General features: G+C 46.0%; 1 protein-coding gene across 1 annotated transcript; it reads right to left on the bottom strand.

The window, feature by feature from the left end:
• Positions 1 to 287: 287 nt before the first annotated feature.
• Positions 288 to 11251, bottom strand: RWDD2B (RWD domain containing 2B). The gene is made up of 5 exons (XM_058661728.1): positions 10600 to 11251; positions 2136 to 2362; positions 1983 to 2050; positions 1499 to 1861; positions 288 to 893 (listed from the first exon to the last, which is right to left on the bottom strand). Exons 2-5 carry the CDS (start codon positions 2331 to 2333, stop codon positions 659 to 661), a joined length of 864 nt encoding a protein of 287 aa, XP_058517711.1. The 5' UTR covers positions 2334 to 2362; positions 10600 to 11251; the 3' UTR covers positions 288 to 658.
• Between the last annotated feature and the right edge of the window lie 4390 nt (positions 11252 to 15641).

The following is a 15641-nucleotide window of genomic DNA, read 5'->3' as shown; positions in this document are numbered from 1 at the left end:
GTGGTATTGCTGGAAAGTTAGATCACCAATATTACCACCATCCATACTCCATCCATATTCATTTTCTTTCAAAATGAGTAGTTTGTAAGAAAAAAAAAGGTTCTAACAAAAATTCTAAGGTAACTTGAAATTTAATCATGCAGTTTTCAAAAATTGATTTGAAATAGTTGTCATCTTGATCCACACCTCAAATATCTGCAATGGCTGGGCCTGGAAGCATGGGATGGGAACACAATCCAGGTCTCCTAGGAGGTGGCAGGAACCCCACCCTGAGCCCTAAGCACTGCCCTCTGGAGTCAGCGCCGGTGGAAAGATGGGAGTGTATCCAGGAGGGGCAGGAACCCACTGCCTGAGCCTTAACCACTGCCCTCTGGAGTCAGCGCCGGTGGCAAGCTGCAGCAGGAGCCCGAGCTGGGACTGTAACCCAGGCAGTTCATGTGAGATCCGGTCATCTCAGTTGCTAGGATGATCACCCACTCTCAATCATGACATTTTTAACAAATGTATTTCAGCTATACTGATGTTTTTGTTTGGTTTTCTTCCCTTCAACATTCTACAATAGAACTGTGATTAAATTACAGTGGGACTATCAGTAAACAGTGGGAAACAATCAAAAGGCCAGTAGTAATAAACTATTCGCAATCACTGTTTTGCTCAGTTACTGTCCTTCTACACCAAAGAACATCTGGAAGACATCTCCACAGCCTTTGGCATTTAAGAACTGAAAGAGCTGCCCAAAGTCCATATGGTTTCCTCTGGCTCCACTAACATTGAACACTTTCTCTTCAAAAATGGAAAATTTCCTTTGCCTTTGCATTTCATCATTCGTACCATCAAAAGGAGTGTCTTCTCGATGGCGAATTAAGATCCTTTTCCAGTTTAACTTTCTGAGTCTGAAAAGACATTTTCAAAGTAGAACTTTTCACAACGTGTATTTTCATCCGCAGCACCGACAACAGAAGCTCTAAGACAGTTATCCATGCCTCTCTTGCGACATAATTCACTGCTGCATCACCAAGACTTACCTAGTTTTCTCACCATAACGCCCATCCCTAAACCCATCAATTGCCCAAATCATTCCCTTCTATAGATACAAGGTGATGACTAAATCTCACTGAAATAACTTCTCCGAAACCCACAAAGTCAGCAGGGAAGTGAGAACAGTGGGAGTACTTCTGATTGTTTCTACAGAGTCCCTTGTTTCACAAGATATTACAAGGTACAGCATCACAAAGATGAGAAGGGCTGAGATCCACTGAAATGAATGGGATCCCAGACAACGTCTTGTCAGGAGCTCAATTCCTCCAGTGTCTATTTAGATTAGGTCTGCTGTATGCAGTGCGCTGGTTGAAGGGGATTATGCTGACTTTGTGTGATTTCTGCCTTATCTTCTGTGTCAACCCTGAATCTCCAAGATACAACCCCAGGGCCATATTTTCACATCTCTAGCATCTGATTGGTTATTAAATGTGATTATATAAGATATGTGAAAGCAAACCTTGACCAGAATTCTTCGCAGGCACTTTGCGAGCCTTCTACACAAACAACGCCAGGTTTTCCAGGCATGCTAAACCCAGACAGGGAAAGCTCCTTTGCCCACTCTAGAATATTCTTCCTCTTGTATTTGTTGTAGATGTGATGGCTATAAATCCAAAGTCTTGTGAGAATTAGATCGACAGACTGTACTGTGCTTCCGGTGGTAGAAGGAGATGGAACATCTCTGGTAATGTAGCCAGAGGCATGTTCTCTAACCCACTCCGTGGCATTCAACACACAGACATCTCCAAGGCAATTCTTTTGTAGGTATGCAGTCAGATCCATGTTCAATTGAGTCTGCTGTGATCTACTTAATAGCACTGATCTGATGGAAAAGATATGGGAAAAATGTATCATTTTTCTTAGAACAGTCTATAGCCAGGGAAGTACTTTCACTGTCAGATTCATTCTAATCTCCAAAGTTGGCCAGAGTTTCTGTAACATACCTGACTGTAATTTCAGGCAGAACCGCAGGGTATTTAAAGGGAAGAACACAAGCCAGAGAAAACACTGCCTGATTAAAAAAAGAAAGAAACACAGTAAATACTCTAAGCACTTTTTAAAGACTTGTCATGTTTTAATGTTTTATAAAATATTACCATTGCTTCTTCATGTACATCCAGGTTCAAATTGATAGTAAAGTAAACGTTTGAAGATCGCCCCTCCATTGTTCTCTTTTCAATGCAGTCTTTCAGTTCTGCCAAAGCCAGCTGGTCATTCACTATGAGCTCATTTTCACCAGGGAACATACTGACCAGCAGATCCAGCTCAGAGAGCTGGGCCTCCGCCTGTTCCATAGCAGCCACTCTTGGATAGCCGTGAGTTTCTAAACAGGTGAAGATAGGCAATTAACATTTACAACTTTGGGCAAATTCAATAGATCAACACGGCACTTTAAAAATATGCATTTGACTTCTTCAGAAAATATGAAATTTGAGAGCAGGCATTCTGCCAAGCATGAAGACACCAGTGGAGAAGCCTGCATACTATGAGTATCTAAGTTCAAGTACCAGCGCTGCTTCTGCAAACCCTGGGAGGAGACAGGTGATGGCTCAAGTGGCTGGAGTATTACCATGCACATGGAAGATCCAGATTGATCCTTGGCTCCTGCTAATGTATCTGTGTGGGTGTGGATGATGGTCCAAGTCCTTGCCCCCCTGCCTTGTGTGGGAGATGAGGATAGAGTTCCTGATTCCTAGATTTAGACTAACTCATTCCCACCTGTTGTGGGCCTTTGAGGGGTTATCCAATAGAAGATATCTGTCACTCTTGTCTTTCAAACAAATCTATAACATGTTTCCAACTTCTACTGCTTTCTGGAATGCATTAGCAGGAAGCTCGAACAGAAGTGGAGCAGCCAGGACTTGCAGTAGCACCCAAATAGGATGCCAGTGCTGCAGGCAGCCACTTTGCTGGCTAAGTCCCAACACTGGCCCAAACCACACACGCACAGAGAATATCTTCCTTCTGCTGGTCTACTCCCTGGTGCAGGCAGTCAGGCAAGGCTGAAGCCAGGAGCCACGAGGACTCCATCCGAGGGGAAGAGGAACCCAAGTTCCTACTTCTGTGCTACTGCACATGGGAGCTGGATCAGAAGTAGAGCAGCCAAGAGTAACACTGATGTTCACACGGGGTGTCAGCATCACAGGCAACGGCTTAACTCATTACAGCACAACACAGGCCTCAAGCCTTCTTCTGTTTTCAGAAGTTTGCTTACAATGTTTACTGACATGGTTTCTTTAAAAAAAAAAAATGTTTATTATCTTAAGGCCTGGTGCAGTAGCCCAGTGGCTGAATCCTTACCCTGCATGTGCTGAGATCCGATATGAGTGCCAGTTCATGTACCAGCTGTTCCACTTCCCACCCAGCTCCCTGCTTCTGACCTGGAAAGGCAATGGAGGATGGCCCAAAGCCTTGAGACTCCCCCTCCACCTGTGAGACCTGGAAAAAGTTCCTGGCTCCTGGCTTCAGATTGGCTCAGCTTTGGCTCTTATGAGTCAGTGGATAAATCTTTCTGTCTCTCCTCCTCTCTGTATATCTGCCTTTGCAATACAAATAAGTAAATCTTTTTTTAAAAGATGTATTTTATTTATTTTTTAATTTTTTTTTTAAAGATTTTTTATTATTATTGGAAAGTTGGATATACAGAGAGGAGGAGAGACAGAGAGGAATACCTTCCATCCAATGTTTCACTCCCCAAGTGAGCTGCAACGGGCCGGTGCGTGCCGATCCGAAGCCGGGAACCTGGAACCTCTTTCCGGGTCTCCCATGCGGGTGCAGGGTCCCAAAGCATTGGGCCATCCTCAACTGCTTTCCCAGGCCACAAGCAGGGAGCTGGATGGGAAGTGGAGCTTCTGGGATTAGAACCGGCGCCCATATGGGATCCCGGGGCATTCAAGGCGAGGACCTTAGCAGCTAGGCCACATCGCCGGGCCCTGTATTTTATTTTTTATTGGAAAGGCAGATATACAGAGAGGAGGAAAGACAGAGAGGAAGATCTTCCATCCCCAAGGGATGATTCACTCCCCAAGTGACTGCAATGGCCAGTGCTGTGCCGATCTGAACACCAGGATCCAGGAACTTCCTCTAGGTCTCCCATGCGGGTACAGGGTCTCAAGGCTTTGGGCCATCCTTGACTGCTTTCTCAGGCCACAAGCAGAGAGCAGGATGGGAAGTGGAGCTGCCGGGACCAGAACCGGCGCCCATATGGGATCCCGGGGCCTTTAAGGTGAGGACTTAAGCTGCTAGGCCACTGTGCCGGGCCCCCCCAAAAATAATAATTTTTTAAAGATTTATTTTATTTTGGGCCCAGTGTGGTGGCCTAGCAGCTAAAGTCTTCGCCCTGAACGTGCTGGGATTCCATATGAGTGCTGGTTCTAATCCCGGCAGCCCAGCTTCCCTTCCTGCTCTCTGCTTGTGGCCTGGGAAGGCAGCCGAGGATGGTCCAAAGCCTTGGGACCCTGCACCCGCGTGGGAGACCTGGAAGAGGTTCCTGGTTCCCGGCTTCAGATCGGCGCGCATCGGCCCGTTGCGGCTCACTTGGGGAGTGAAACATCGGATGGAAGATCTTCCTCTCTGTCTCTCCTCCTCTCTGTATATCTGACTTTGTAATAAAATAAATCTTTAAAAAATAAAAAAATAGGGCCCGGCGATGTGGCCTAGCGGCTGAAGTCCTCCCCTTGAAAGGCCCCGGATCCCATATGGGCGCTGGTTCTAATCCCAGAAGCTCCACTTCCCATCCAGCTCCCTGCTTGTGGCCTGGGAAAGCAGTCGAGGACAGCCCAAAGCTTTGGGACCCTGCACCTGCGTGGGAGACCCGGAAGAGGTTCCTGGTTCCCGGCATCGGATTGGCGCGCACCGGCCCGTTGCAGCTCACTTTGGGAGTGAAACATCGGATGGAAGATCTTCCTCTCTGTCTCTCCTCCTCTCCGTATGTCCGGCTTTCCAATAATAATAAAATCTTTAAAAAAATAAATAAATAAATAATTGTTATTTTTTTAAATTGGAAAGGGATTGTTACAGTGAGAGGGAAAGAGAGAGAGGTCTTCTATCTGTTGGCTGATTCCCTAAATGGCTGCAAAAACTAAGGCTTAGCCAGATTAAAGCTAGGAACCAGGAGCTTCTTTTGGGTTTCCCACACGGGTGCAGGGCTCCTAGCACTTGGGCCATCCTACACTGCTTTCCCAGGCACATTATCAAGGAGATCTGCTGGAAATGAACAGTGGGGATTCAAACTGGTGCCCATAACGTATGCTGTCATCACAGGAGGAGGCTCTACTCACTATGCCACATTGGCCGTGGACATAGATGTTCTTTGGCCTTATCAAGCTTGTGATCCATTCAGTTCCAGCTTACTGATCCTCTTCTCTAGCCATTTTCTTTTGTTGTAGAGTCTATTTATTGAATTTTTAATTTGGGTTATTTTATTTTTTGATTCTAACATTTCCATTTCATTCTTGTTTATATCTTCTGTTTCTTCACTGTATCTATTTTTTTTAAGATTTATTTATTTTTATTGGAAAGGCAGATCTACAAAGAAAAGAAGAGACAAAAAATGTTAGATCTTCCACCCGCTGGTTCACTTCCCAAATGTCTGCACTGACTGGAGATAAGATGATCTGAAACCAGGAGCAGCGCTGGCCTCTTTCTATTTCTTCATTTGCTTCAAGTGTTTTTGTAATTGTTCACTGAAATAATTTGTGATAGTAGTTTTAAATTCTTTGCTAGATAATTCTACATTGTCAATAATGGCGTTGGCATTTATCGATTGTTTTTTTTTCTAAGATTTAATTATTTTGATTGGAAAGTCAGATACACAAAGAGGAGGAGAGACAGAGAGAAAGATCTTTCATCTGATGATTCACTCCCCAAGTGGCCGCAACGGCTGGAGCTGAGCCTATCCTAAGCCAGGATCCAGGAACTTCCTCCAGGTCTTCCACACAGGTGCAGGGTCCCAAAGCTTTGGGCCGTCCTCAACTGCTTTCCCAGGCCACAAGCAGGGAGCAAAATAGAAGTCGAGCTGCCGGGACTAGAACTGGTACCCATATGGGATCCTGGCAAGTTAAAGGCAAGGACTTCAGCCACTAGGCCACTGTGCCAGGCCATATCGATTGTGTTTAACTGGTTCTGTAACTGGCAGGATGGGCTAGACCTGCCCCAGGCTGAAGACAGGTCTCCCACATAGGTGCATGGGCTCAAGCATCTGGGGTATCCTTGGCTGCCTTCCCAAGTACACCAGCAGGGAGTTGGAATGCAAGTGTAGCAGCCAGGAGTAAAACTGGTGCTCACATGAGATGCTGGTGTTGCACTTGAAGGTTTAACCTATTATACCACAATGCCAGTCCCTATGGATATTATTAAATCTCCTGTTGTATCAACTTTTTTATACTGCAGTAGCAAAGAAAGAGGGGGTGCTACTATACCACTGCCAAATGGAGTAAAAGTCCAGGATCCTTACTTAGCCTCCTTGACATCTGAGGTTGGGACAGGAAGCTCTTCATGATTGCCCAAAGGATATGTGTTCTGGCTCCACTATTTGCTGTTAATGATACCTTTCAAGCTATGATCTCTCCCATGCAACATCCACTGACACATGTGGCATGTGGCCTTGCTAATGCCAGGATGCGGTCAGAGCCCTGATTCTGCACCTCAGCTCCTCTGACCTTGCCCTAGCAGGATGCAGGAAGGGTCCACTGTTATTGCCGCACCAGGGTGGAAGCAGAGGTTTCCCATGTGGTCTGGTATGAACCTGACATGCATCTGAGACTGACACCAGTGGGTTCCTCCCTGTTAGAGCTTGCAGGGAGGAAAGTCCTGGATCTTGGACTTTTCTGACATAATACCCATAAGATGTAGGGATTTAAGTAGCTTTTTACAGCACAGTGAGGGTGAAGCCTCGGATCCCTATTCTGTTATGGATACAGACAGGATCATGGTGTCCTCTGTTAGAGTTGCCAGGACAGAACACTGATTATCTATAGGTTTTCTATTTTGCTAGGCTGCCGCCTTCCCGGTTCTTCAATTGCAATGACCAGGTTTCTGTTAGTGCTTTTTGCTTGTTTTGGTGTGCACCTGCACCACTGATGTTTCTGGGTGTCTACATTTTTCATCATGTTTGAGATATCTGAGGTAAAGAAAATACACACCCAGGGAAGTCACTCTCACTTCTTTGCTTGGTTCTCAAGGTCCCTGGCCAGTCTGCCTTCTTTCTATCTTTCACAGGCTGTCTACATATGCTTTGCAGACAGCATCAGGATTCTTGGTTATGCTTAATGGAAAAATAGAAATATATTCACTCCATTTTGTGTCAAAGTGGCAGTCCCTAAAACAATATTTAAAATTTTGACAAGTTGCCAGGTATGGCTGGGCGTGGTACCCAACAGTAACAACCAGAATGAGTATGGGCTGGTTGGACAGGGCCACTTTGCCTGCCAGGACAGGAGGTGGACCAAGTCAGGCTGAGCCAAAGATCCACTTGTGTGCCACTAGTGTGTGTGAGATCTGCCACTGGGAGGAGACCCGACAGAGGAGCTTGGGGAACTATTTTGTCAGGATGCAGACCCTGCAGATGAGCACAAGAACCCTACTTAGGCAGGCTTACAACACCTGTTGGCATGAATATGAAGAGGCTTGGGGGAGAGTAAGGCTGGATTAATCAACTGTTTCCCCTGGTGCAGGCATGAGCCAGAGTAAGTACAGGCTGGTCAGGCTTTGCCACAGCACCAACTGGCAAATGCTGGGACTGGGGGAAAGTCCTGTTAAGCTAGATTGCAGAACCATCTGGAAAGGGCAGGATCTACGAGTGGGAGTGGGCCTTGTAGGGGAACTGTGGACACCTCTCTAATGGGCTGCTGCTCCCATAAGTGAGCATGAGATCACAGCTGGGGGTACACCTGGCTAGACAGGCAGTAGTACTCAGCAGCATAAGTGTCAGATGGACAGTGGGGTCAGCTGGGTGGAGCTAAGCTGCATTAGCCACTGGTGTGTATAAAAGTCGAACGGAATGTGGAACAGACCGGACAAGTCTGCTGCACTTGCTGCATGCGCAGGAACCAGGGCTAGGGCACGGGCTTCTTGGGGGTTAATGAGTATCACTCTGACTGGGTGGCAGTTCCCATTGGTGTATGTGAGGGCTGAGTGTGTGGTGGTGGGCTTGGTTGGGCTGGGCTGCAGCATCCATTGGTTTGCATAAGAGATGAGGCTAGAGACAGAACTGATCCAGCAACTGCAACTACCAGTGTGCATAGGCTAATGTGGGTATTGGACTGAATCACACCTGTACTGTCTCCACAAACAAGAGTCAGGTCTAGGGTCACCTCAGATGAAGTTTCTTTCAGGATCTCCTTCCCCCATCTGAACTGCTGGACTCAGAACTCCAACCATAGAGAAAACAGCAGGTTCAGTGGTTTGGCCATGCAATGCATGTGTCAGAACCAGGCCTCTTCAGATGCTAATTCAGAGCAGTGGAAGGCATGCTCAAATGTACACGGAGAATATGGCAGTCCATTGGGGCCTACAGAAGACATCTAGTACTAAACCAGCAGAAGGAGGGCAGAGCAAATTGGAGAACTACCCCAGCCAGGAGTTGACAGCAAGTATCTGAGTGAATGGAGACTCTAAGGTGGACCATGTCAGCCAATGGACCTTGGAAGGATTTCCTCATCCTTGGATTGGTGATATTGACAGCATTTCAGAACTATCAAAACCATCTGAGTAGAACCCTTGGAGCTTGTGCCACATCGGGGAGCCTAGGATGACACTGGGAAGCCATTCCCCATCCCATGGGTATTGATGTGATTAGAATGCTGGGTGCAGCTTTTCCTCTTTTCTTTCCCCTTCGCATGGATACAGGAAAAAGAAAAAAATTTGGAAAAAATGGTCTCATCCACTTTCTTCTAATGCTCGACCATTCCAACCCTAATCATTTGTCTACATGGGCATGCATCCTTCTCAGCTTTGTAAATGTCATCAAAAATAAAACCAGGGCCTGGAGTGGTGGCCTAGCGGCTAGAGTCCTCGCCTTGAACACACCAGGATCCCATATATGGACGCTGGTTCTAATCCCGGCAGCTCCACTTCCCATCCAGCTCCCTACTTGAGGCCTGGGAAAGTAGTCGAGGATGGCCCCAATCCATGGGATTCTGCACTGCATGGGAGACCTGGAGGAGGTTCCTGGCTCCTGGCTTAGGATCGGTGCAGCACCGGCTGTTGCGGTCACTTGGAGAATGAATCATCGGACGAAAGATCTTCCTGTCTCTCTCCTGTCCGTATATCTGACTTTGCAATAAAAATAAAAATAAATCTTAAAAAAAAAAGTTAAAAAAATTTGAACACATTGGCAAAAGAACAAAAAAGAATGGTTAAGGTCTAGTAATTGCTATAAAGAGGAAAACTGATAAAATAGAAAGTTGTTCCAAAAATTCCAGCCCCGGGCCCGGCAGCGTGGGCTAGCAGCTAACGTCTTCGCCTTGAACACGCCGGGATCCATGTGGGAACCGGTTCTAGTCCCAGCAGCTCCACTTCCCATCCTGCTCCCTGCTCGTGGCCTGGGAAAGCAGTCAAGGACGGCCCAAAGCTTTGGGACCCCGCACCCGCGTGGGAGACCTGGAGGAAGTTCCTGACTCCTGGCTTTGGATCAGCACAGCACTGGCTGTTGCGCTCACTTGGGAAGTGAATCATCAGATGAAAGATCTTCCTCTCTGTCTCTCCTCCTCTCTGCATATCTGACTTTATAATAAAAATTAAAAAATAAATAAAAAAATAAAAATTCCAGCCCTGTGAAAGTTACCTAAGGAATAAATCACATATTATGTAAAAATGTATTTGTAAATATGCTCATTGTGATCATGTGGGGAGTGAAGCAGTGGATTGAAGATCTCTCTCTCTGACTCTTACTCTCTATAACTCTTTCAAGTAAAATAAATAAATCTTCTTTCAAAAAAGGTACATTGTTATTGATGTTTATGATATAAAGTTACTTCAAAAATATGAGTATAAAAAGAGTAGAGAAGTACTGAAAACACTATAAACAGAGATCCTCCTTGACCTGATAACCCATAGTTAAGCTGAAAAAAATTATGTCAGAAATGTATTTACAGCACCTGCCAAACATCATGGCTTAGCCATATAGTACACTGAAGATATTAGTTTACCTCTGTGACCGCCCGCTACCACAGGAGAGTAGTATTACACTGCATATCCCAAGCTTTGGGGGAAAAAAAAATCAATGATCAAAATTCAAAATTTCAAATGTGTGTTTTACTGAACACATACTGCTTTCTGTACATATAAAGTAGAAATTTTTTTAGGCCAAACCATCAAACAACCATTTGTACTATATTATCTTTACATGACAACACATGCACAAAGGGAGTCAGCTGAGCTAACATGGGATAACGGAAGAATGAAAAGGCTTTCACTTTCTAATTTGTATCACTTTATATCATTTGCCATCTCAGGACTCATCCGTAGTACCTCTAAATTCAGTAGAAAAAAAAGGGGGTTACACTTTTGGCAAAAAAACAAAGCTCAATCTCACGGTTACAACGGAAGACATTTTCTTACCTTTTCACAGAGTGTTTACGTAACCACACACAATTATTAAAGTCAGCACTGCTTCATGATATTCCTGTTTTTTCCCCTTTGATACAGGTTGATTGAAGAGCTACTGTACATACAGCTTCTTTCTTCATGCCTTTGTATTTAGTTTGAAGATTGGGCCATATATCTAATAAGAGATATAATAGCAACAATAAAAACCAAAGTGCTGACTTCCAGGTGAAGGTATGAAGATGTAACAGTCTTGTTAAGATGAGAGCCAAATCAATAAAATGGGTCACCAGGAAATATTTGCAGAAGGAGGCAGGACTGGAGCTGAGCTTGGAAGCAAGCGTAAAGAGCAGATGAGCAGGGGAAGAGGCACAGCGGGAACAGTGCCTGGTAGAAAGCATTGGAGGCAGGAAAGTGTTATAACTTCGTTGTGGGCTCTGCCTCTATAAGCACAAGAAAAACAGTACAGACCTGCATCTGCCCTTCTTGACAATCCCAACCATCAAGGACTGACTCAGCCTGGGATTCCTCCATTTGGTCCATTTTCCCTCAAGCTGGTTGATCTGTTTGTCCCCGATACAGTCTGAGTAAAGTGTTCTGAACTCACTAAGTTGATGGCACTAAGAGGGCACAAACTTAACCCAACCATGGCATTCAGGGGGTGTGCCTAATGGGAAGGTCTAGGTTAATGGGCACATGTGGTCCTCTCCAGAGTATTGTTTGCTAAGGCAAAGTCTTTGCTTCCTGGCTTGTTCTGAGATCCTTCCTCCACACCTTTCCCCCTTGCCGTGTGATGTTCTGCACCAACTTAACATCCAGCTAACATGAAGATGACAATTAGATGCCAAAATAAGGGGGACACCCAGTCCCGGACAGCACAACTTCAAAACCATGAGCCAAAATAACTCCATTTTCTTCATACATGTTTCACTGTAGGAATGAATAGTTGACAATACCCTAAACCTATTCCTGACCCTTCTTTGCTCTGTTCTGGAGAGCTGACCTCTGGCTCAAAGCACTCAACTCTTGTGGTTCAGGAATGAAATGAGAGAATTTGAGAAACAGTCCAGTCTTTCTTAACTACTCCTTCCCCGGTTTGGTGGGATTCAGAAAATGAGGGCTGGGAACCCAGACCACCACAGATCTGCAGAAAGCCCATCCCTGGTTGCAGCCGACCTTTCTGGCCCCATAAAGCTCATCTCCTGCCAGTCGGCCACAATCAAAGAAAGGATGCACAGCATGGGGGTCGGTGGTGCCAAGGTGGACAGTTCCAGGCACTGTCATCACACCTGGGGAGGCCCTAGGACCGACCTGGCTGGGCCCCACTCATGAAACATGATTCATCCCCAGCAGATTCCACACTTTTAACCCCAGGCTCCCTTGGTGCATGGATGGCTCGGTTCTTCCTGGGGGCAGTCTCAGAAATCCTGGGATATGGCCACCCTAGCCTTCTTATCACTCCAGCCAGGTGGCCTTGGGGAAGCAAGTGCTTGTCTAGCTGACTTGCACTTGCGTGCAAGCTAGGTTGCCCAGACCTGTGGCTTTGACTCAGCACCAGCTTGGGTTTTCCTCAGAACTTGGACCAAAAGAAGGTATTACGTGGCCCAACTGAGTGTTTTTCAATTGCTGTGTCTTCCCCTTGACACTCGTCCCCAGCCCAGCAGCTAGCTGCTACAGTACAGCAATTGCTGTTAGTTCCGACAAGGATTAGTTCACTAAAGATAGGCTCCTCCCACTTGAACATGGCTAGAAATCGTCTGGCGGATCCTGCAGCAGTATAGCCGGGTATTGGATATGTAGGGCTGGGGTCCCTATTGGTGTTTCTCCTCTCTTTCCTCACGGTGGGGCTCACTCTTGACCGTGAACCACAGAGGAGCAAGATATTAGGGAGGTGGCCAGTGTCCTTCAGCCAAGATGGACCGTGGGAATGCAAGGATTTATCCCTGTTAGGAAAAAATGTAGAATGAGATTCCAACACGGAATAATCATATATGTGTTCCTGCCCATGCTATCCGTAACACACTTTGAGTGTTACATGTTTACTTTAGGAATACACAATGTTTCTAGGTACTGATACTCACCAACAGACCTTACAATGCTAACTCCACAACCCTTTCTTCACAACAAAAAAGATTGGTTTTCCTAGCTGTTTGTGGTTTTTTTCTCTTTTTTTTTTTTCCTGAAAGGCAGAGTTAAGAGAGGTTTTTCATTAGCTTGATTCACTCCCTAAAAGGCCACCAAAGCTGGGGCTGTCTGCTGTTTTCTCAGGTGCATCAGCACGGAGTAGGTTTGGAACTGCAGTACCTGGTGCCTTTACATGATACTGATACTGCAGGCTGCAGCTCAGACTGCTAAGCCACAGTGCTGGCTCATTTGTCCACAGTTTTCAGTGACCTAAAGAGTTCTTTTTCCTCAAGCTGTGTTTATACAAAACCCAAAGCAGAGTGAATGTCACAGTGAGGCAGCAGAGCATTCTAAGAAGGAAGGACGTTAATAATGTTAGGAGAAATTTCAGTTGTCATAGCTGGAAGGATGCTGCGGGCATCAAGCGGGTGGAGCCCAGGGATGCTACTCAATTGTTCACAACACAAAGAATGTGCCTCTACAACTAAGAACTTGCTAGTCAAAAATGTTGATATTTTTTTAAGGAACTTGTGTTAGGATATTTAAAATCTGCTTATTTTCATTATTTACGTGGTGGGCATACACAGAGATCTTCCAACTCCTGGCTCACTTCCCAAATGCCCCAAATAGGTGCAGTGAGACCAGGTGCCAAAGCCAGGTACCTGGAACTCAATATGGGTCTCCCATGTGGGTAACAGGAACCCAAGTCCCTGAGCCATGTCCTGTGGCCTCTCACAGTGTGTTATCGGCAGGCAGCAGCAACACACACACACACTCAGAATGGCATGTGAGTGTCCCAAACAGGGCCTGATGTGCTGTGCCAAGCGCCAGCTCTGAGGTTCACAACTGACACAGACCCTATCAGAACATTTTTACATTACCTGCTTTGCCCCTTACAAATCAATTTTTGACCCTTTTTATTTATTCTAAAGATTTTTATTTGTTTCTTTAAAAGGTAGTGAGAGGGGCCCGGTGGTGTGGCCTAGCAGCTTAAGTCCGCACCTTGAAAGCCCCGGGATCCCATATGGGCGCCAGTTCTAATCCCGGCAGCTCCACTTCGCATCCAGCTCCCTGCTTGTGGCCTGGGAAAGGCAATCAAGGACGGCCCAATGCACTGGGACCCTGCACCCGCGTGGGAGACCTGGAAGAGGTTCCTGGTTCCCGGCATCGGATTGGCCCAGCACCGGCCTTTGCGGCTCACTTGGGGAGTGAATCATCGGACGGAAGATCTTCCTCTCTGTCTCTCCTCCTCTGTGTATATCTGGCTGTAATAAAAATGAATAAATCTTTAAAAAAAATAAAAAAGAAAAGGTAGTGACAGAAAGAGAGGGAGGAAAAGATCTTTTATCTGCTGGGTGGCTCCCCAAATGACTGCAACGGCTAGGGCTGAGTGAGGCTGAAGCCAGGAGCCAGAACTTTGTCGTCATCTCCCACACGGGTGGCAGAGGCACACACACCTCACCTGTCTTGTGCTGTCTGCCCTGGCACATTAGCAGGGAGCTGGCCTGCAAGTAGAGCAGCTGGGACTCAAGGTAATACTCATATGGGATGCCTGCCTTGCAGGGAGCAGCTTATCCACAATACCAGCCCCTCTGATAGATTGTCAAGTAGTTTGCTGACATTCATATACTTTTCTTGCCAGTATATGATACCAATCATGAGAGTGCCAATTAAATTTTCTTTTGAGGTAAGAATGAAATCCATGTTAACTGTGTGCTTACGAGTTTGAAAGGTGTCTCCAACTGTGTAACTAAGAACCTCCTGAGACCAAGGAGTCCCACTCAACCTGCAAGTTCCTTTGTACGGCTGAGTTCCTAAGCAACTCCCTCAAGAGGCAACAAATGTCCCATTCTTCCCCACCATAGTTTTGCCTATTCTAGAATCTGTTATAGCCGGAAACACAACAGTAGGTGCTTCTGTGTAGGGTTTTCACTTAGTATATTCTAAACATCGACCCCTATTCTTGTATCAGTCTTTTTTTTTCTTGTATTTCGTTGGGCAGGAACGTTTCTGTATTCCCTGTTTTGATGGAAAACTGAGCTGGAGGGGCTCAGGAGGGGATCTATGGGAGCAAAGACAAGCAGTTTTTTGACTATTATGAATGAAGCTGCTGTGAGGATTCTTGTATGGTGTTTCATTTCTGATAACATTTCAACACATTATTAAACACTATCCTCCACGCACTTCCAGATTAGTAAAGTTACAGCCATGAGCAAGACAAAGGTACCTACCTCTCCAAGAGCTTATGTTTCCACATGACTGTGTATGAAGGACAGCGATAAGTATAGAGGTAAAAAGGAAAGAAAAATAACAGAGCGATGTTTGTGGAAGCAAACCAGTGCGATGTGAGTTGACCAGTGATCATATTCCCTAGTTTGTGAGGCAACGGCCAGCCTAAAAAAGCAAACTGAGGCACAGTGACGACGACAGAGCTTACTGGAGCGATGGGGTAAGTGGTCCTGAGGGTGGCTTGGAGACAGTAAGCAGGGACAAAGCGAGGGCTACGGCAGATGCTACAATGATACCGGTTCACACGAGCAGTACAGGCTGCTCATCAGCTACTGCCTACTTTATGCTGGAAAACCCACACAGAAAAGGGCAACAAACAGGAACAAGCATTTCAATGACCTCAGCCGGTGGGCGACAATGATCCCGTCAAGGATCTGCACTTTCAGAGCCCCGATACCCAAGCTTACAGTCAGGCGGCTCCAAGGGCTCCGGACAAGGCAGCCTCGATCTTACCTGATTCTCCATTCCTTTCTCACAGACCCCAACCACGGAAGATCAGGAGAGCATTTCATGCTGAGGGAACAGGTGTGAGGTTCTGTTTAGGAAAAGAAAAAACAAAACAGAAAAAAAAAAAACCTATGTGACAGCACAGGAAAAAAAAAACTTAAAAAAGTCCGCTCCTTTATTAAATCCTCTGTTTTTTT

This window comes from Ochotona princeps, chromosome 3 (assembly GCF_030435755.1).
Source record: "Ochotona princeps isolate mOchPri1 chromosome 3, mOchPri1.hap1, whole genome shotgun sequence".
Lineage (NCBI taxonomy): Eukaryota > Metazoa > Chordata > Mammalia > Lagomorpha > Ochotonidae > Ochotona > Ochotona princeps.
This window is presented reverse-complemented; position numbering and strand designations above follow the sequence as displayed.